This window comes from Thalassophryne amazonica, chromosome 22 (assembly GCF_902500255.1).
Source record: "Thalassophryne amazonica chromosome 22, fThaAma1.1, whole genome shotgun sequence".
NCBI classification, from domain to species: domain Eukaryota; kingdom Metazoa; phylum Chordata; class Actinopteri; order Batrachoidiformes; family Batrachoididae; genus Thalassophryne; species Thalassophryne amazonica.
Genome location: NC_047124.1, coordinates 22,357,610 through 22,380,136, shown reverse-complemented (window position 1 = coordinate 22,380,136; position 22,527 = coordinate 22,357,610). Strand labels below are relative to the sequence as shown.

Here is a 22,527-nt window from a genome sequence, read left to right as displayed (position 1 = left end):
GGATTTTTATTTTATTTTTTAGCACTGTTGTCGTGCGTTACCTGTGCTGTTCCACAGCCTGTCCAGTGGATTTTTATTTTATTTTTTACCACTGTTGTCGTGTGTTACCTGTGCTGCTCCACAGCCTGTCCAGTGGATTTTTATTTTATTTTTAGCACTGTTGTCGTGTGTTACCTGTGCTGCTCCACAGCCTGTTCAGTGGATTTTATTTTATTTTTTAGCACTGTTGTCGTGCGTTACCTGTGCTGTTCCACAGCCTGTTCAGTGGATTTTTGTTTTGTTTTTTGGCACTGTTGTCGTGTGTTACCTGTGCTGTTCCACAGCCTGTTCAGTGGATTTTTATTTTATTTTTAGCACTGTTGTCGTGTGTTACCTGTGCTGCTCCACAGCCTGTCCAGTGGATTTTTATTTTATTTTTTACCACTGTTGTCGTGTGTTACCTGTGCTGCTCCACAGCCTGTTCAGTGGATTTTTGTTTTGTTTTTTGGCACTGTTGTCGTGTGTTACCTGTGCTGCTCCACAGCTTGTCTAGTGGATTTTTATTTTATTTTTTACCACTGTTGTCGTGTGTTACCTGTGCTGCTCCGCAGCCTGTCCAGTGGATTTTTATTTTATTTTATTTATTTTTTTTTTTTTTTTTTTTTTTTTTTTTTTTTTAGCACTGTTGTCGTGCGTTACCTGTGCTGCTCCACAGCCTGTCCAGTGGATTTTTATTTTATTTTTTACCACTGTTGTCGTGCGTTACCTGTGCTGCTCCACAGCCTGTCCAGTGGATTTTGATTTTGATTTTATTTTTTTGGGCGCTGTTGTCGTGCGTTACCTGTGCAGCTCCACAGCCTGTCCAGTGGATTTTTATTTAGCGCTGTTGTCGTGCGTTACCTGTGCTGCTCCACAGCCTGTCTAGTGGATTTTTATTTTGTTTTAGCACTGTTGTCGTGCGTTGCCTGTGCTGCTCCACAGCCTGTCCAGTGGATTTTTATTTTTATTTTATTTTATTTTTTAGCACTGTTGTTGTGCGTTACCTGTGCTGCTCCACAGCCTGTCCAGTGGATTTTTATTTTGTTTTAGCACTGTTGTTGTGCGTTACCTGTGCTGCTCCACAGCCTGTCTAGTGGATTTTTATTTTGTTTTAGCACTGTTGTCGTGCGTTACCTGTGCTGCTCCACAGCCTGTCTAGTGGATTTTTATTTTGTTTTAGCACTGTTGTTGTGCGTTACCTGTGCTGCTCCACAGCCTGTCTAGTGGATTTTTATTTTGTTTTAGCACTGTTGTTGTGCGTTACCTGTGCTGCTCCACAGCCTGTCTAGTGGATTTTTATTTTGTTTTAGCACTGTTGTCGTGCGTTGCCTGTGCTGCTCCACAGCCTGTCCAGTGGATTTTTATTTTTATTTTATTTTTTAGCACTGTTGTTGTGCGTTACCTGTGCTGCTCCACAGCCTGTCCAGTGGATTTTTATTTTTATTTTATTTTTTAGCACTGTTGTTGTGCGTTACCTGTGCTGCTCCACAGCCTGTCTAGTGGATTTTTATTTTAGCACTGTTGTCGTGCGTTACCTGTGCTGCTCCACAGCCTGTCTAGTGGATTTTGATTTTGTTTTAGCACTGTTGTCGTGCGTTGCCTGTGCTGCTCCACAGCCTGTCCAGTGGATTTTGATTTTGATTTTATTTTTTTTGGCACTGTTGTCGTGTGTTACCTGTGCTGCTCCACAGCCTGTCTAGTGGATTTTTATTTATTTTTTACCACTGTTGTCGTGTGTTACCTGTGCTGCTCCGCAGCCTGTCCAGTGGATTTTTATTTTATTATTTTATTTTATTTATTTATTTATTTATTTTTTTTTAGCACTGTTGTCGTGCGTTACCTGTGCTGCTCCACAGCCTGTCTAGTGGATTTTTATTTTGTTTTAGCACTGTTGTCGTGCGTTGCCTGTGCTGCTCCACAGCCTGTCCAGTGGATTTTTATTTTTATTTTATTTTATTTTTTAGCACTGTTGTTGTGCGTTACCTGTGCTGCTCCACAGCCTGTCCAGTGGATTTTTATTTTATTTTTTAGCACTGTTGTCGTGCGTTACCTGTGCTGCTCCACAGCCTGTCCAGTGGATTTTTATTTTATTTTTTACCACTGTTGTCGTGCGTTACCTGTGCTGCTCCACAGCCTGTCCAGTGGATTTTGATTTTGATTTTATTTTTTTGGGCGCTGTTGTCGTGCGTTACCTGTGCTGCTCCACAGCCTGTCCAGTGGATTTTTATTTAGCGCTGTTGTCGTGCGTTACCTGTGCTGCTCCACAGCCTGTCTAGTGGATTTTTATTTTGTTTTAGCACTGTTGTCGTGCGTTGCCTGTGCTGCTCCACAGCCTGTCCAGTGGATTTTTATTTTTATTTTATTTTATTTTTAGCACTGTTGTTGTGCGTTACCTGTGCTGCTCCACAGCCTGTCCAGTGGATTTTTATTTTGTTTTAGCACTGTTGTTGTGCGTTACCTGTGCTGCTCCACAGCCTGTCTAGTGGATTTTTATTTTGTTTTAGCACTGTTGTCGTGCGTTACCTGTGCTGCTCCACAGCCTGTCTAGTGGATTTTTATTTTGTTTTAGCACTGTTGTCGTGCGTTACCTGTGCTGCTCCACAGCCTGTCTAGTGGATTTTTATTTTGTTTTAGCACTGTTGTTGTGCGTTACCTGTGCTGCTCCACAGCATGTCTAGTGGATTTCTATTTTGTTTTAGCACTGTTGTCGTGCGTTACCTGTGCTGCTCCACAGCCTTTCTAGTGGATTTTTATTTTGTTTTAGCACTGTTGTCGTGCGTTGCCTGTGCTGCTCCACAGCCTGTCCAGTGGATTTTTATTTTTATTTTATTTTTTAGCACTGTTGTTGTGCGTTACCTGTGCTGCTCCACAGCCTGTCCAGTGGATTTTTATTTTATTTTATTTTTTAGCACTGTTGTTGTGCGTTACCTGTGCTGCTCCACAGCCTGTCTAGTGGATTTTTATTTTATTTTAGCACTGTTGTCGTGCGTTACCTGTGCTGCTCCACAGCCTGTCTAGTGGATTTTTATTTTGTTTTAGCACTGTTGTCGTGCGTTGCCTGTGCTGCTCCACAGCCTGTCCAGTGGATTTTTATTTTTATTTTATTTTTTAGCACTGTTGTTGTGCGTTACCTGTGCTGCTCCACAGCCTGTCTAGTGGATTTTTATTTTATTTTAGCACTGTTGTCGTGCGTTACCTGTGCTGCTCCAAAGCCTGTCTAGTGTCGGATTCCCTGTTTGGGAATCCGCTACCTTAGCGTAGCTACTAGCTCTTAGCCGTTTTAGCATGGCGGCTTCTCCTGTCTCTCCCGTACTTTTCTGCTCTGGGTGTGAAATGTTTAGTTATTCCTCGGCCTCTTTTAGCAGTAACGGTACATGTAATAAGTGCAGCTTATTCGTAGCTTTGGAGGCCAGGCTGGGTGAATTGGAGGCTCGGCTCCGCACCGTGGAAAATTCTACAGCTAGCCAGGCCCCTGTAGTCGGTGCGGACCAAGGTAGCTTAGCCGCCGTTAGTTCCCCCCTGGCAGACCCCGTGCAGTCGGGAAGGCAGGCTGACTGGGTGACTGTGAGGAGGAAGCGTAGCCCTAAACAGAAGCCCCGTGTACACCGTCAACCCGTTCACATCTCTAACCGTTTTTCCCCACTCGACGATACACTCGCCGAGGATCAAACTCTGGTTATTGGCGACTCTGTTTTGAGAAATGTGAAGTTAGCGACACCAGCAACCATTGTCAATTGTCTTCTGGGGGCCAGAGCAGGCGACATCGAAGGACATTTGAAATTGCTGGCTAAGGCTAAGCGTAAATTTGGTAAGATTGTAATTCACGTCGGCAGTAATGACACTCGGTTACGCCAATCGGAGGTCACTAAAATTAACATTGAATCGGTGTGTAACTTTGCAAAAACAATGTCGGACTCTGTTGTTTTCTCTGGGCCCCTCCCCAATCAGACCGGGAGTGACATGTTTAGCCGCATGTTCTCCTTGAATTGCTGGCTGTCTGAGTGGTGTCCAAAAAATGAGGTGGGCTTCATTGATAATTGGCAAAGCTTCTGGGGAAAACCTGGTCTTGTTAGGAGAGACGGCATCCATCCCACTTTAGAGGGAGCAGCTCTCATTTCTAGAAATCTGGCCAATTTTTTGGGATCCTCCAAACTGTGACTGTCTAGCGTTGGGACCAGGAGGCAGAGCTGTGGTCTTATACACCTCTCTGCAGCTTCTCTCCCCCTGCCATCCCCCTATTACCCCATCCCCGTAGAGACGGTGCCTGCTCCCAGACCACCAATAACTAGCAAAAATCTATTTAAGCATAAAAATTCAAAAAGAAAAAATAATATAGCACCTTCAATTGCACCACAGACTAAAACAGTTAAATGTGGTCTATTAAACATTAGGTCTCTTTCTTCTAAGTCCCTGTTGGTAAATGATATAATAATTGATCAACGTATTGATTTATTCTGCCTAACAGAAACTTGGTTACAGCAGGATGAATATGTTAGTTTAAATGAGTCAACACCCCCGAGTCACACTAACTGTCAGAATGCTCGTAGCACGGGCCGGGGCGGAGGATTAGCAGCAATCTTCCATTCCAGCTTATTAATTAATCAAAAACCTAGACAGAGCTTTAATTCATTTGAAAGCTTGTCTCTTAGTCTTGTCCATCCAAATTGGAAGTCCCAAAAACCAGTTTTATTTGTTATTATCTATCGTCCACCTGGTCGTTACTGTGAGTTTCTCTGTGAATTTTCAGACCTTTTGTCTGACTTAGTGCTTAGCTCAGATAAGATAATTATAGTGGGCGATTTTAACATCCACACAGATGCTGAGAATGACAGCCTCAACACTGCATTTAATCTATTATTAGACTCTATCGGCTTTGCTCAAAAAGTAAATGAGTCCACCCACCACTTTAATCATATTTTAGATCTTGTTCTGACTTATGGTATGGAAATAGAAGACTTAACAGTATTCCCTGAAAACTCCCTTTTGTCTGATCATTTTTAATAACATTTACATTTACCCTGATGGACTACCCTGCAGTGGGGAATAAGTTTCATTACACTAGAAGTCTTTCAGAAAGCGCTGTAACTAGGTTTAAGGATATGATTCCTTCTTTATGTTCTCTAATGTCATATACCAACACAGAGCAGAGTAGCTACCTAAACTCTGTAAGGGAGTTAGAGTATCTTGTCAATAGTTTTACATCCTCATTGAAGACAACTTTGGATGCTGTAGCTCCTCTGAAAAAGAGAGCTTTAAATCAGAAGTGTCTGACTCCGTGGTATAACTCACAAACTCGTAGCTTAAAGCAGATAACCCGTAAGTTGGAGAGGAAATGGCGTCTCACTAATTTAGAAGATCTTCACTTAGCCTGGAAAAAGAGTTTGTTGCTCTATAAGAAAGCCCTTCGTGAAGCTAGGACATCTTTCTACTCATCACTAATTGAAGAAAATAAGAACAACCCCAGGTTTCTTTTCAGCACTGTAGCCAGGCTGACAAAGAGTCAGAGCTCTATTGAGCTGAGTATTCCATTAACTTTAACTAGTAATGACTTCATGACTTTCTTTGCTAACAAAATTTTGACTATTAGAGAAAAAATTACTCATAACCATCCCAAAGATGTATCGTTATCTTTGGCTGCTTTCAGTGATGCCGGTATTTGGTTAGACTCTTTCTCTCCGATTGTTCTGTCTGAGTTATTTTCATTAGTTACTTCATCCAAACCATCAACATGCTTATTAGACCCCATTCCTGCCAGGCTGCTCAAGGAAGTCCTACCATTATTTAATGCTTCAATCTTAAATATGATCAATCTATCTTTGTTAGTTGGTTATGTACCACAGGCCTTTAAGGTGGCAGTAATTAAACCATTACTTAAAAAGCCATCACTTGACCCAGCTATCTTAGCTAATTATAGGCCAATCTCCAACCTTCCTTTTCTCTCAAAGATTCTTGAGAGGTAGTTGTAAAACAGCTAACTGATCACCTGCAGAGGAATGGTCTATTTGAAGAGTTTCAGTCAGGTTTTAGAATTCATCATAGTACAGAAAACAGCATTAGTGAAGGTTACAAATGATCTTCTTATGACTTCGGACAGTGGACTTATCTCTGTGCTTGTTCTGTTGGACCTCAGTGCTGCTTTTGATACTGTTGACCATAAAATTTTATTACAGAGATTAGAGCATGTCATAGGTATTAAAGGCATTGCGCTGCGGTGGTTTGAATCATATTTGTCTAATAGATTACAGTTTGTTCATGTAAATGGGGAATCTTCTTCACAGACTAAAGTTAATTATGGAGTTTCACAAGGTTCTGTGCTAGGACCAATTTTATTCACTTTATACATGCTTCCCTTGGGCAGTATTATTAGACGGTATTGCTTAAATTTTCATTGTTACGCAGATGATACCCAGCTTTATCTATCCATGAAGCCAGAGGATACGCACCAATTAGCTAAACTGCAGGATTGTCTTACAGACATAAAGACATGGATGACCTCTAATTTCCTGCTTTTAAACTCAGATAAAACTGAAGTTATTGTACTTGGCCCCACAAATCTTAGAAGCATGGTGTCTAACCAGATCGTTACTCTGGATGGCATTTCCCTGATCTCTAGTAATACTGTGAGAAATCTTGGAGTTATTTTTGATCAGGATATGTCATTCAAAGCGCATATTAAACAAATATGTAGGACTGCCTTTTGCATTTACGCAATATCTCTAAAATCAGAAAGGTCTTGTCTCAGAGTGATGCTGAAAAACTAATTCATGCATTTGTTTCCTCTAGGCTGGACTATTGTAATTCATTATTATCAGGTTGTCCTAAAAGTTCCCTAAAAAGCCTTCAGTTGGTTCAGAATGCTGCAGCTAGAGTACTGACGGGGACTAGCAGGAGAGAGCATATCTCACCCGTGTTGGCCTCCCTTCATTGGCTTCCTGTTAATGCTAGAATAGAATTTAAAATTCTTCTTCTTACTTATAAGGTTTTGAATAATCAGGTCCCATCTTATCTTAGGGACCTCGTAGTACCATATTACCCCATTAGAGCGCTTTGCTCTCAGACTGCGGGCTTACTTGTAGTTCCTAGGGTTTGTAAGAGTAGAATGGGAGGCAGAGCCTTCAGCTTTCAGGCTCCTCTCCTGTGGAACCAGCTCCCAATTCAGATCAGGGAGACAGATACCCTCTCTACTTTTAAGATTAGGCTTAAAACTTTCCTTTTCGCTAAGGCTTATAGTTAGGGCTGGATCGGGTGACCCTGGACCATCCCTTGGTTATGTTGCTTTAGACGTAGACTGTGTTTCATAATTATTGTATGGCCTTGCCTTGCAATGTGGAGCGCCTTGGGGCAACTGTTTGTTGTGATTTGGCGCTATACAAGAAAAAAGTTGATTGATTGATTGATGATCTGGAGACTAGGACTCAAAATTTTTACGTTATGGTCTTGCATTATTACAATCACAAAAACATATGTTTGAAAGTTGAAAAAGCGATGTGTATGACTCGAGGAAGCTACAGACAGGTTGAGATTTTTGTGTTAGCCAGCAAACCTGGGTGATGACTGAAATAACAACGGTTTTGGCTACTCCTTTAATTTTTCAAGGAAATGTCCTTTGTGAGCTGCCGTCACAGACAGACAAGGCGACGTATGGATGAGGAACAGATTGGAGGATGGGGGAAAAACCTGTACACCAGTTCATGCAATTTTTCTGTTCTACTAAAGAGAACAAAACATCTCAAAGGTTTTCCCCACAGGTGTATATGAATATGTATATGCCATGAACACCCACTAAGGACCCAATAATATATCTACTGAAGCCAGGATATATGGATGATACAGCTCTGCTAATTGTCTTTGTGCATGATTAGGAGGTACTAAGGCCCAGCAGAGAACAGGTCTGGCCTCAGACTGTCGTTGCATGACACACAAACATGAATTCAGTCAGCGAATGCAAACACAGACACACAAAGGCAACAATGTACGCACTAACAACCACATGTAATTACATACTTATATGTATGTACAAGCATGCATGCAATGTATCCAGAAAGTATTCACAGCACTTCACTTTCCACATTTTGTTGTTACAGCCTTATTCCAAAATGGAGTAAATTCACTTTTTCCCCCAAACGTCTACTCACAACACCCCATAATGACAACATAAAAAAGTGCCTCTAAAATTTTTGCTAATTTATTAAAAATAAAAAAACTAAGAAATCACATGGACATAATTACACCCTTTGCTCAATACTTTGTCGATGCACCTTTGATAACAATTACAGCCTCAGGTCTTCATGAATATGATGCCACAAGCTTGGTGCACCTATCTTTGGACAGTTTTGTCCATTCCTCTCTGCAGCACCTCTCAAGCTTTATCCGGTTAGATGGGAAGCGTCGGTGCACAGCCATTTTCAGATCTCTCCAGAGACATTCAATCAGATTCAGGTCTGGGCTCTGGCTGGGCCACTCAAGGACATTCACAGAGTCGTCCTGAAGCCACTCCTTTGATATTCTGGCTGTGTGCTTAGGGTCACTGTTCTGCTGAAAGATGAACTATCGCCCCAGTCTGAGGTCAAGAGCGCTCTGGGGGAGGTTTTCATCCAGGAAGTCTTTGTACATTGCTGCATTCATCTTTCCCTCAATCCTGACTAGTCTCCCAGTTCCTGCCACTGAAAAACATCCCCACAGCATGATGCTCCCACCACCATGCATCACTGTAGGGATGGTGCCTGGTTTTCCAAACATGACGCCTGGCGTTCACGCGAAAGAGTTTAATCTTTGTCTCATTAGATCAGAGAATTTTGTTTCTCATGGTCTGAGAGTCCTTCAGGTGCCTTTTGGTAAACTTCAGGTGGGCTGCCATTTGCCTTTTACTAAGGAATGGCTCCGTCTGGCCACTCTACCATACAGGCCTGATTGGTGGATTGCTGCAGAGATGGTTGTCCTTCTGGAAGGTTCTCCTCTCTCCACAGATGAATGCTGGAGCTCTGATGGTCTGGCCATCTGGTTCTTGGTCACCTCCCTGACTAAGGCCTTTCTCCCCCTATCACTCAGTGTAGATGGGTAGCCAGCTCTAGAAAGAGTCCTGGTGGATCCGAAATTCTTACATTTACAGATGATGGAGGCCAGTGTGCTCACTGGGACCTTCAAAGCAGCAGAAATGTTTCTGCACCTTTCCCCATGTTTGTGCCTCAAAACAATCCTGTCTCAGAGGTCTACAGACAATTCCTTTAAGTTCATGCTTGGTTTGTGCTCTGACATGCACTATCAACTGTGGGACCATATAGACAGGTGTGCGCCTTTCCAATTCATGTCCAAACAACTGATTTTACCCCAGGTGGACTCCAATTAAACTGTAGAAACATCTCAAGATGATCAGTGGAAACAGGATGCATCTGCTCTCAATTCTGACCTTCATTGCAAAGGCTGTGAATACTTACGTAAAGAAAAAAACTTTTTTCACATTGTCATTATGGGGTATTGTGTGTAGAATTTTCAGGAAAAAAAAATAATTTCATCCATTTTGGAATAAGGCTGGAACATAAAAAAATGTGGAAAAAGTGCAATGCTGTGAATACTTTCTGTATGCACTGTAAGCACACACACACACTTTCTGTGGTGGTGGCCTCAGTTTTAAAAGATCTCGTAACAGTGCAGCAGGTATGTGAAGGGGTGGTGGAGGAGAACTTAGCTATCTATCCAGGGGCCACGGGGCCCGCCTGCCTCCACAATGTGAGTGTGTGTACAGCGTATGGAGAGGAAGACACTTTGCTGCTGCCTTGTGGGTTTAATTAGCAGCGGGTTACAGACACCAACGTTCAGGTTAGCAGCTGAGCTTGCCATTTTAACACGCGGTCTGCCTGCCAGTAATAACAAGAGCACAGTGGTGACAGAGAGTGGAAACAAGTGGGAGTCTGTATGTTTCTGTGGAGATACCATATGTCAGCTATTGAGCGAGAAGTGTGGCAAAAGGCCAAAGTGAGGACGACACGTAGCGTAAATTAATAGCAGTAGTGATGTACACAAAGATTACTGCAGTTAATACAAACACGCACAAGCAACACAAAAGAACTGGTCAAATATTCTATCATTAATCTGATTTTCTATTCAGAGAATTACCATATACTCTGAATAAAATACCACATTTCACCTCCTTTTGTTACACACAGACACACACACTCGCTCAACCCCCCCACCCGCAAAACCTGCCACTTAAGAAACATTCACGCCGATGTTTCATTTTGAACTTCAGAGAGCTAATTCAGGGTGCCAGCCACCTCCAGGCTACCGTTTCCAGGTGAGAACACTTAAAAGAGAGCTGAAGAGCTATTAAACGCTGATCTTGACAAGTTTCTTCATGCAACAAAACAAAGGATGACTAAACGTGTCATCAGCACTGAGCTCCTACAGCGAGCTACGAGATGCTAGCTTGACTTGGGTCCCTACTACACACTTCAGCACTCCCCCCGCATCACGCAACCACACAACTACCAACATCTAAACTGTCATCTAAATGTGACGCCCGCTTTATGTAACCCCAGTTTAAACTGTGCATGTACGTATGCGCATGGGCGCGTGGCTGGGTGTGTGTAGTCGACCGGCATCTCCGGAAACATGAAAGGACTCCGTGTGACACGACAATCACTGCTCCAAGGCACGCTACCGAGCACCCATCTTTGTTCTGATGACAAGCCTGGCGTCTTTGTCGGTGTCTGTTTTCATGCGTCGGCTGGGTTACAGTACAGAGTCAGCCACTGACTTCCAGGGGTGTGTGTGTGTGTGTATGTGGTTGTGTGTGTGTGTGTGGTGGGGGGGGGGGGGGGAACGGTGTTCTGTTTTGTAGCAGCCAATGTTCTGGCAAGTGTTCCAACAAAAACCGTCTGCCAACCTGTGCTCTTCTTTTCCCGTTTGAAACCTACCTATCTTCTCCGCCTCGCTCGCGTGTCATTTTGCATTGCTTTAGCAGCTTATGGTATCTGCTGGCACATTGTTTACACACAGTGTTTCTGTCCTCGCGTAAATAAACGGCTAAGCTACTATGTATAGCAGCATCCACAGAGTCCACAGACTTCCATTCGGTTGCATACAGTGCAGGGAGACGGGGTGATGTAATGTGTTGGTTAAGTAAGTGTATTAGGTTGAGGGGACAAATGCTAATCCAAGACAGACTTGTTTCCTCACACACATCTGTCCCCAAGCTGTGAGGTAAACTCTTGTGCTTGGTATGACACACATGTATTCTGAAAAGTACACTGTATATAGTACATAAAAACCTGGCTTTTCAAAAGTTTTCCTCCTGAAATTACACTAGAAATTTCTTTGTCTTAGGTTGCTGTATTTTCTGCTTTGAGGTGGCTCACCGGGTGTAGCAGGTCAGCTGAACTTCCTGTGAATCAACACCCTGAGGTATAATTTGGCTGAGTCCAACATACACCTCAGGGTATAAAAGAGTCCTGGATGATATACCCCAGGGTATATTTTTGCCTAAGACAGACTACAACACTCTTGTCCAGATGATACTCCCTTCTGTGTTTCATAAATCAATGGCCAGAGCTGGTTTATTTTCACTCCAATAAAAAAACAAACAAAAAAAAAAAACACCAAAAATAATAATGTACGGCAGCCATGCCACTATGTGCACAGTTGATCCCATCAGATCTCAGAAGTTGAGTGGATCCCAATTAGTACAAGAGGAAAATGAAGAGAAGCACATGGTTCTCCATGTAGAAGTGACGTTATGTCAGGAAAGGCAACTGGCATACAAATTTGTGCCAAATCCCAATGCAGATCTCTACTGGGTCCTCTGTGGTGATTTCTCGCAACCGAAAAATAAATAAATAAATGAATAAACTAGAAGCACTCAGAGAGTGCAAACCTCCGCCAAGACCATGGGGTCACTGATGCCATAACATCTACACACCGTGGAATCATTGAACCTAAAAAAGTCTAACAATGATGTTTGCTCAGTAGTAAAAAAAGTTTCATCTGCTGTGACTGGATAGCATGTATCCTTAGCACTTGGCATCACAGTTTATTGCAACTTGCACCTTCCCAGAAGCTACTGTCATCTGAGCACTGATATTGATATTGCATGTGCTTATAGACAAAAACAAATAAGAGACAAAATTCAATTTATTATTCAACTAAACTGCAAATATAGAATTTTTTAACATTTATGAAACACTTCTCTAAACAATCTATTCACAATGTTACAATCAAAACTATGACACATACACTTTTCTTTCTGTATATTTGACATCCTTGACCATGAAAACATACCACTAGAACTTGGAATCACTTTATGTCTTTATTAGTTCAAAGGTTATTGTATAAAAACGATTTTTCGGTAATGGCGGTTTTCTTCTGGATCTAGCTCCATAACATTTGAAGCTACATCAAATCTGATGACACCTTACTGAATCAGTACAGATTCAGCTACAATTTGGTGTTAGTTGTGCATCTCTAGCTTCATTTGTCACCTCACACTGACACATTTCTATTTTCCCTATATTTTTGCATATTCTGGATCACCAGATCCAGAATCTGGAATCCGATCATCACCAAACTTTGTTGTTTGATAGAACATTTGACTATGTTACACCCTAATTTTTTCAAGCCTTTCTGCCTTGGTTTTGTGGAGTTAGAAACTAGAATGTCAAAATTCCCCCTATCCCGCAATGGTGAGAATCCTTTAAAAAAATTCCTGGATCCGGATCGTGATTCGGATCACCACTAAAATTAATCAATAGTTCCTCTTGTCATTTCCAACCACTCCACAAAATTTCACCAAAATCCGTTCAAAACCTTTTGAGTTATCCTGCTGACAAACAGACAGACAAACAAACAAACGTGACCAAAAACATACCCTCCTTGGCGGAGGTAATAAATTTAAGAAATATTACAATTTGAAAACAAATGCACCCGAACGTGATGACAGCTGCAACTGGTTAATGCTAACTTTTAACATTGAAAATGCCATAGACATGCTAACGCGTTAGCATCGGGATCCGGATCGTGATCCGGATTACCACTAAAATTTAATCACTTGTTCCTCTTGTCATTTCCAAGCACTCCACAAAATTTCTATAAACAAAAATAAATGTAAGAAATATTACAATTTGAAAACAAATGCACTGGAACGTGATGACAGCTGCAACTGCTTAATGCTAACTTTTAACATTGAAAATGCCATAGACATGCTAACACGTTAGCATTGTGATCTGGATCATGATCCGGATCAACACTAAAATTTAATCACTTGATCCTCTAAAATTTCATCAAAATACGTTAAAAACGTTTTGAGTCCTCCACCGCGAGTCTTACCGCACAGGGCTAAATTTCTGTCGACTCGAAACACGGCTAGTCCGTCTAGCTGAATGGCGGCGTCAGGAACTCTGTCACTCAGCCACGTCTCTGTGAAGACAAAGACACAACAGTCTCCAGATTCTCGTCTTGTGGTTCTCTGAAGTCGGATGCAGTCTAGTTTATTCTCCAGGGAGCAGACATTGGAGAGCAGGATGGACGGGAGAGCTGGTCGAGTTGGCTTTGTTGTTAGCCTAGCACAAACTCCAGACGACTTGCCACGCTTCCGTAGTCACGCGCACCGCTTGCGGTGCCCCCTCTGTCGGCCAACGGCTTCAGGTGAGGCCGCGGTCTGGGGGGGTTGGGGGACTGGTTGCCGTAGTAGTCCGAAACCACGCAGCGTGTCTCGCAGCTCATGATTTACAGTGTTGCTTGTTTGTTTTCGGTGGTGCAGCAGTGTCTGTCGGTCGTACACATGGACAGAGGTGGTTCTTATGTCCATGTACCAAAGAACTTGAGGAAAAACACATGTAAATAACAAAAAGCACCATTTTTGTATCCGGAGCGGCCGCTGCGAGCTACTGCCACGCCGCCATCTTCGAGATCACCAACTTCTTCTTTCGAGTTTATTGGCGGTTTGTAAACCAACATGGTGCATTACTGCCACCAACTGTTTGGGGGTGGAGCATTAATGGATTCTGAGATGTATGCTAGCAAAATAACCCGAATACGTTCATCACATAAGTAAAAACCTGGATTTCCGGGAATTTCCTGAAACATTCATCACTGGACTAGTCATCCCATCCCTAGTAAGTATTAAAGCATATTGAGTGACAACGCGCTGTCTTTAGTGTCTGACATGAAAACAAAAATGTAATATTGTATCTTTTATTATTTTGTGCATTTGTGAGTAGGGAGGGGTGGGGATCATGGGGGGTATCAAAGAGCGTAGCCTAAATAATATCCTGGGATATAGATTGAGAGACAGGTTTACACCAGTTTCACATCTGGACAGACACCCATTAATCACAGGCACACAGTCCTCCCTCACTATGCAGAATGCTGTTTAGCCCCTGTCAAAAATATCTCACAAATCACTGGTTTGAAACATCAACACTGCTCGTCAGTGACGCCAACAACGATGCTAGCAGGTATTTTTGCATTAATAAAGTTGCATAAGCACAGGAAGTACTGTGTGTTTATTGCTCAAGGCATCAACAATGAATTCCAAGCAGGCTGTAAACTTTTCAAACAAATGTCAACACTAATAGCATAAGCAATGGAGCTATTGTTCAAACTGCTGCAGACAACTATAAGGCAAATGTACACTCTTTTGGTTGACGGGGATACCAGTCTGCATGAAACTGTCAGTCTGAACAACAGTCTAAGGGATCCTCTGATGGTTAAAGCCCACTGGTTTAACCTCTAAACCATCACCTCACCACCTACCGACCTGTTCTTACTGATAAGAGGAAATGTTTGATTGGTGCACAGACCTTTTTTGATCATGACAGTGTGAAATAAACAGTAGTTGGAACATTCATTAGCATTCGTGTTAATCCATCATCAGAAGTTCTAGATTATCTTGGCAGAATGTATGCGTGGATAAAGTACAAATATTCCTATGTAGCCATTTGCAAACCAGGCAGACAAACACGAGGCTTATTAGATGCATTCATTTCACAGCTACAATTTTTTTTTATACCTTTAATTCATAAACTTCTGTGGAATTAGCAAAAGTGTGACCTAAATCCTGCAGCAGCTCCCTGAGGGCAGAATAGCTTCTTGTAGCAGACTTTTTTTTTTCTTTAAAGCTTTCTGCTTATTAACATCACTCGTATGGAAAAATGCACAAATACACAAGAATAATGTCCCAATTTCAAGAGTTTGGGAGAATTTATATGGACATGTACAACCTGTGAAAAACGCTCGCCAGATCGTTATTTCACAGTTAATTACAAATCTAATTAGAATATTCAAATTAAAGCTCTCCCTTTCTTTTCTTCTCTGTGTGTGTGACAGAGAGAGAGAGAGAGAGAGAGACAGAGAGAGCTGTAGCAAGGGCAGGGAGAGACTCGGTGAGTGGCAATGTGATAACCTGTAATCGGTGGCGCTGCAAACACCTTCTTCTTTTGATGCCCCCCCCGCTAACATCCTGGCAACAAAGCCGGCCAATTACAAATGAGCTAATTAACTAAATTGTTGATGGAGCATGAAGAGTTCATTCACTCTGTCGCCTGCACCATGACAACAGTGAAAGGGGGCTTTTGTTGCAGAGGTAAGTGTGCGGCCGTGCAAGTTGCCATTAGCGTTTGACGGTTTTTTCACAACGTATCAGGTCCTTCCACCAAGGGAAGGAGATTTGTTACGGGTGAGCGTTGGCTTGAATTCTGTACTGCTAAAGCTGAACTCTGTCACTGGCTGTCGGGAAGGTCACATGGTGTGTTTGAAAGGTGGCAGTGTCAACTGGCTGTCGGGAAGGTCAACATGGTGTGTTTGAAAGGTGGCAGTGTTTTCTCTGTAACCCGTAATGAGGCGCTGTGGCAGAGGATATGAGCCTAGAAAATAAACATTATACTGCTGTATGCAGATGTTAATAAGACTTACTTCAAAAACTGTCCAAAATCCTCGCAGATGTTTTCACAGCCGGGCCACTTACATACGCCGTGACCATACAGGGGATGCGACCCTCCATTTTCTTCATGTAAAGAACTGGACCACACCACACCAACACAGAGAAAGGTCAAATGAGCCAAAGGAAAACAGAAAAGGGAGGCAGCTCATGCAAGAGAGTTTGTTTAGAAAATGAGAGTTGAAGATTTTCCTCTGCGTGACGGAGAGAGAGAGAGAGAGAGAGAGAGGAGTCCATGCTATTCAGTTTGTTAACGCAATAACTCACAAACAATAAGCACTACCATCTTGTAAGTCTTCAAATCAAGAGGGCAGAGAATGAGATGAAACTCTTTCAAATCTGCATGAAATCAATTCAAAAAGACCTTTGTTTTGCCATCTAATATCCCACAGACATGTCTATCACCTACTGAACAGCTGGTGGATGCTGGATTGATGATGGATTAGGAGCAGGTGTGGTCATCACCGAGAGAGTCAGACTGGCTATATCCAAATACTCATAGTAATGTATTGTATTGTCAAAAGCAATAAGTCACTGTCCATCGGGTATCTGAATTCTCAGTTGGCATTTAGTAGTACGCAGATGATCTAGTACTTGCATAGTGTTCATACAGACTACAATACGCTATCCAATGACGGAGCAGGAGAAGAACTACATGGGAAAATTCAAAGCGGGCATACATGAAAACTGTAACAGTATGTAATGGGCCAAAGCATTGTACAAATATACATTTCTTAAGTATCGGGGCCCATTTAAAACAGTCTGCCATTGCCAAAAAAGGGTCAAAGGACAGGGAAGAAGGCAGTGGCCTAGTAAATTTCAACTGGATCCGTACGACTCACTCGCTTGCCACTAGTACGTACTACAGTAATGGTTATGTCATTCATATGGTTTTCAGGGATGATGTTATGGGGATTACACAGATTAAGGAGTGCTCCAGCCGGTTTAAAGACCGCCCACAGCGTCTGAGAGCGTGCCACGCTCCAAGCGCCGATCGACATGCTCAGACCCCGCTGAAACAACCAGATCATTTCCAACGTGAAGGATTTGTTGATCCGGGATGTCGTCTGACTTCCACAAAAAAAGGCAGAAGGCGTGGACATCAGCACTTTTTCGGCACATTACACTGTTACAGAAGTTTTTTTCATGGAAAGAGGAGCGGAGGGATGTGCCACCGTGCCGCTCATGGCGCGGGACAAAACCACCTCCGTGTTGGTCTCACAGGATGGCTTTCAGATGGCTCAGACGGCTTTCGGTTGCTTTCAGTCGTGGTGAATATCCGAGAAATTGTGCATGAGCGGACATGCCCCAACATGTCCTGTGAGTCTTCATCACGGCGTTGCTTTGCGCCATGCGGAAAAGTCCCGACACGCGGAATTCCTCTGCACGTCTGTCTCAATGTGCCGAAAAAGTGCTGATGTCCACGTCTTCCGCAATTTATGTGCTAGTCAGATGACGTCTCGGATCAACACAGCGTCCAGTTTAGAAATGAACGGCACATTCCACTGTTACAGGAGTTTTTGTCATGGAAAGAGGAGCGGAGGAATTCCGCGCGTTATTATGTGGCGGAGTTATGTGCTGCACGAAGGCTTTTCAATATTAAATTCAAATATCCACTAAATCTGCAATACGGCTCAGACGCAAAACTTATTCTATTCATTGAGAGTGCCAGTTTGCACCTCATTGTCACAAATGAGAGTGATTGAGGCACTTATGTTTGAGTTATAATGCAAAATGTACACCAAATGGGCTTTTCAATTTTCAATTCAAATGTCTACAAAATCCACAATCCGGATCAGATCCAGATCAAACTTTGTCAGGCAACAGTGAGTGCCAGTCTAGACCTCACTTTCAAATATGAGAGTGATTGCGGCACGTCTGATTAAGATATAATGTAAAATATACATTAAATGGGGTTTTCAATGTTACATTTAAATGACCACAAAATCTGTAATCTGGATCAGATCCGGATCAAACTTTGTCAGTTGATAAAGGATACCATCCGACATAATGCTCCCAAATATGAAAGAAATCTGATTGCTTTTGAGAGAGGTATGAATAGGGATGGTATTGATAAGATTTTATCTATCTATGCCATTATCGATTCTGCTTATCGCTCTGATTCCTTATCGATTCCCTTATCGATACCTCGTGAATTTTGTACTAAAAGTAGGCTTTACAGGTTTTCTATGTATTTCATTGAGTCTTAACGTAAATAAATATGAAATTGGTCACTGTATCCTTGATCTCTGGACATAAATAAAAATAAACAAAACGGTGTTTCACTTTGAAGTTATTAATTCAGACTGGACTCTATCGTTCTAACTTGACTCGTCAGAGAGCCGCGCAACGTTTGGAGCTGTGTGAACAGAACGGAGGACGATTCTCGTTTCTTTCTCGCAACAAGACAGGAGTCCCAGTTAGTGACTTTAATCCGCACAAACGTGACTCACGATTGACATATTCAGGGATGAAGTGGTGAAAAACAAAAAAAAGCTGAAAGCCAAAATTACCCCCAACACCACCCGCACGAAAATGTTTCAATTCTAGAAGCTCTGAAATGCAATCTGGGACTATTCCAGACGATAAACTTCAGTGAGTGCAGCATCCATTTAGGTAAGAAAAAAAAAAAAAAACAATTTTCCTTATTCATATTCATTCAAGTAGTATTCTGCTCATACTAGGATGCAGCAGTTTTCTAGTTTGGCAGATAGTTCTGGAGGAAATCACTGAAGAAATTAACACATTGAAAATATGGTTTGATGGAAACAAACTGTCATTAAACTTAAATAAGACAGGGATGAAATGGAGGTGTAAGAGTCACTAGGTGTTCACAGGAAACACTTATTTATTTCTGTATGTACTCGTATGTATGTATTTATTTATTTATGTATGTTCATTGTTAGTTGCTTTTATATTTTCTGTTGTGTTTCTATTCAGGTTCTTTTTGTCTCTTTCTCTAAAATTGTATATAATAATCATTAGATTATTAATATATAAACAAAAATAAATTTAAGAAATATTACAATTTGAAAACAAATGCACCCGAATGTGATGACAGCTGCAACTGCTTAATGCTAACTTTTAACATTGAAAATGCCATAGACATGCTAACGTGTTAGCATCGCTCCCGTGCTTAAGTTATAAAATATATCTATCAACTGTTTCAGAAGACCATAACAGGTCAGTTTAACATAGAAAAGGTAAATAATACTCACAGACGTATGCTCTTTAGGATTTTAGCGGGGGAAAATTAAGCGAAAGAAAGAAAGAATAAACGAAGCAATAGATCGAAACATTGTTTCAATCTGCGAACCACTGCTTCGATTGGTTCAAGGTTCACAGCAAAGCCGCGCTGCAGAAAAGTTGATTATGGACCCGCTGCAGGGTCTGTAATCAATGTAGAGAAATGATCATTTTCCTGACAAACACCCCCCAAAACAACGGCCACTATGAAGGACCGATAACAGAATCGTTAAGCATAAAGCTTATTGATGTCGGTGGATCAAATCATTTCTTAACGATACCTGAAAGGAACCGGTTATCGATACCCATCCCTAGGTATGAATTTGTGAAAATTCGTTCAATGTTAAAGGATAGGGATTTTTCAAAATTTCCAAGATTTTTCCTGACTCTGACCTTTGACCTATGACCTTGAAAATCAGTTCTTGCTTATCAGGATATGAATCTTCAGTAAAAAATTTCATGAATCCCATCTTCGTTGGCGGAGGTAAGAACACAGTTACAAGTTCACACAACCCTACAGAAAGGATTTACATCAATGTAGACTCTTCTGCCTTCTCTCTCTTTGTCTCTCTCAATACATGTTTGGTTTTGAAGTCACAAGCAGCTTGGAATGAGCTTTTTCTCAGTCTCTTTCATTGGAAAAGTCTACGTCTGGTGACCACCAAGACCACTGTTGCATGTGTGTCAAACAGGTCACAAAAATGTCAATAGCTTGAGGGCAGAAAGACAGAAGGGGCGATTTCAGCTGGGGGTATACAGAGGATAGTAAAATAAAGACATAGTGTATATACAGCGAGGCCAATTAAAACAGGAAAGCTGCAATAATCAAGGTGTAGGAATGTGAGTTATTAGCTGTAGCCTCACATTCATCAAATATTCCAAACTAGACCAAGAGGAATATAGTACCACATCTGGTATCACGCTTGTGCGCTGACCTGCATTGGATGTAATAACCACAACATGTAACCCATCTAAAGGCTGTTTGGACTGACGTGTTAGAAACAGCGGCTTGGCCAACATCAGCAGTGGAAATCTGAATGATACTTTTTCCTTAAGCTGTTACGCAGAGGAGGGGTAAACGGTAAAAATCCAGAAAGCTGTACAATTTTCACTGGGAGACTAAATACTCAACAAAACTTCTGTTCTTCAAGGACAAGGGGAGCACGGGTGCTCTGGTGCGTCTTCAAATGGCACCCAAATACGTTACGACCCTGCCTAGACAGCACATCCTATTAAAGATGACAGTTTAACCTTTAGGCTTTGGCACTGGCGCGTGTGCGTTGTGTACAGCGGGCGGCTGCCTGTGTATGTGTGTGGTCGATGGCTGTACGTGGGCTCATATTGGGTTTTACAGAGGGGATTTCCCCACATCGATCTGCGGCGTGTTAGTAAGCAGCGCTCCTGACAATACTCACGATGATGGATCATGATGAGACACCAAACACCCCTCGGGACACGGGCAGATAAAAAGTCTTTTGCTCCTTTCTTGTTCCATTCCTACCTCCTTTCCTTCCCCGTCTTCCGACTACAGATATCTTATTCAAGCCTCCTTTTAGTGGTGTTGGAGAGATAGCATCTACTTTAAACCAATTACACAGCACTTCCACCTCCAGTCTGTGCCGAGCATCCGCACAGACACACATCGCTACCCTAAGTCCTTATTATAATATCGCCCAAGAAAAGCCTTTGAATAATGCATGGACCAGATAGGCAGATATGTGAACAGTCAGTGTTTTGGTGCTGGCTGCATTTATAAAAGACACCATCACAAGGATAAACATCCTAGAAAAGCCACTCAAGGCATCAAGTATTCTGTTTACATGACAAGTGCGCGCGGGAGGTAATTTTCAAAAGAGGAAAAAAAAGCACTAAATACTTAATGTACAGGGAGGGTACCTTGTCTTGGTTGCCAGAGAGGCTTGTTGTAAGCGCGTCTGTCTGCATGGCTTCTTCTCCCTGCTTTTGATATCTGCGCGCAAGCTAAGTGCCTTCAATGGCACAGGTGGTCTCCTGGGAGAGCGCAGCTCTTATTTTGAACATTACCAAGACACTAATAAACTACTGAACAAACAAACAACACAGCATGTTTTCCCCGTACCTGCAGCTGTTATGCTAAAAGGGGACAAATGTTCTCGGTGAGAGTGCGGCGTTCTGATGTGTTCCGACGTGGAATTGCTCAAAAACAACTAAAACTAAAATAAAAAACAAAAAATGCAAGGCGTACGAGGTGAGGGGTGGCAAACATGAAGATGTAAACATCTTTTATTTCGTCTTTTCTGCATTTCTTCTCGGGGGGGGGGGGGGGGGTGGGGAGGTGGAAAAAGAGGATACATGACTTCTACCTCTCTCGCTCTCGTTCCCTCTCTCGTCTGTGGTTGAGGGCAGGAGACTGGCCGTTGACGAGCGAATGGTGCGAGATGGGCGGCGATGCTTTGGAGGGATTGGACGAGGAGGTAGTTGAAGAAGAATTGTTGGTGGTGAGGTCTAGACCGCCGCCACCCCCACCGTTGCCAGTGGCGCTACTATTGTGTTTGATACCGTTGTCTTCCATACCATGACCACCGCCTCCGGTTACATCCTTCCATAACTGTTGGAGCTCTGCGGGGCTAAGGCCAGCTACAGAAAGACAATAAAAGCAACAGGGGAAAAAAGAGAATAAGACAGAATCAAAGTCTGCAAACTTGACTCCACAGTCTGAAAAGTTGTGAGCAGTTGAAAGACAGAATGCTGCTTCATTCTGACCTAAAATGTTTCTTCTTCTTACCTTCAGATGATTTGTTAACTTTGTTACTTATCTAGTTTCCTGCCTCAAAATCACTTTACAACAAGTTTATTGTCTTAAAAGAGTGTTTAGCAGCTCTCACACCTGGCCTGAGTTTTCCACTATAAGAGGCAACTCATCGAGCAGGTCCAGCTTGGCACAGCGCTCAACAGAAGTCTTGAAAAGTCCTTTTTGTTCTTAGCTCCGTGGACTCCCAGGTGCCTCGGCTCCACCCGTCCTGTCTAGGATGACCCAAGGCAGGTCCAGGGCAACTCAGGGTGAAGCTGGGGTACTCTTTCTTCTGAAGTCTTGATATCTCAGGTTAACTCCTCCCATGCTTGGCATGAAAAGTGTGTACGCCAAAAATGCACCAAGCTAGCTGGAACTGAGGCAGCTGCAGTTCAAAACTGGCATGACTTTATCAAACCTTTCCGATTTCTGATGATCGATGCCAAGCAGCGTGGTGACTGGTTACTAGGACACACAAGTTCCATGCTGAGGTGTTTGTTGCTTGGGAAAACCTGGTGCCGAACCTGACCAGGTGTGTGAACTGTGAAAACACGGTTTACAAATG

The 22,527-nt window shown here is 42.4% G+C and overlaps 1 protein-coding gene across 8 annotated transcripts in view; it reads right to left on the bottom strand.

Annotated features, from left to right (window-relative positions):
* foxp2 (forkhead box P2) overlaps positions 1-22,527 on the bottom strand; it is a 223,351-nt gene that overhangs the window by 39,534 nt on the left and 161,290 nt on the right. For all 8 annotated transcript variants that reach the window (XM_034163713.1, XM_034163719.1, XM_034163717.1 and 5 more), the window contains 2 exons: positions 21,535-21,808; positions 15,922-16,026 (listed from right to left, as the gene is read on the bottom strand). In XM_034163713.1, coding sequence (XP_034019604.1) covers positions 15,922-16,026; positions 21,535-21,808 — 379 coding nt within the window. The remainder of the gene's footprint in view (positions 1-15,921; positions 16,027-21,534; positions 21,809-22,527) is intronic.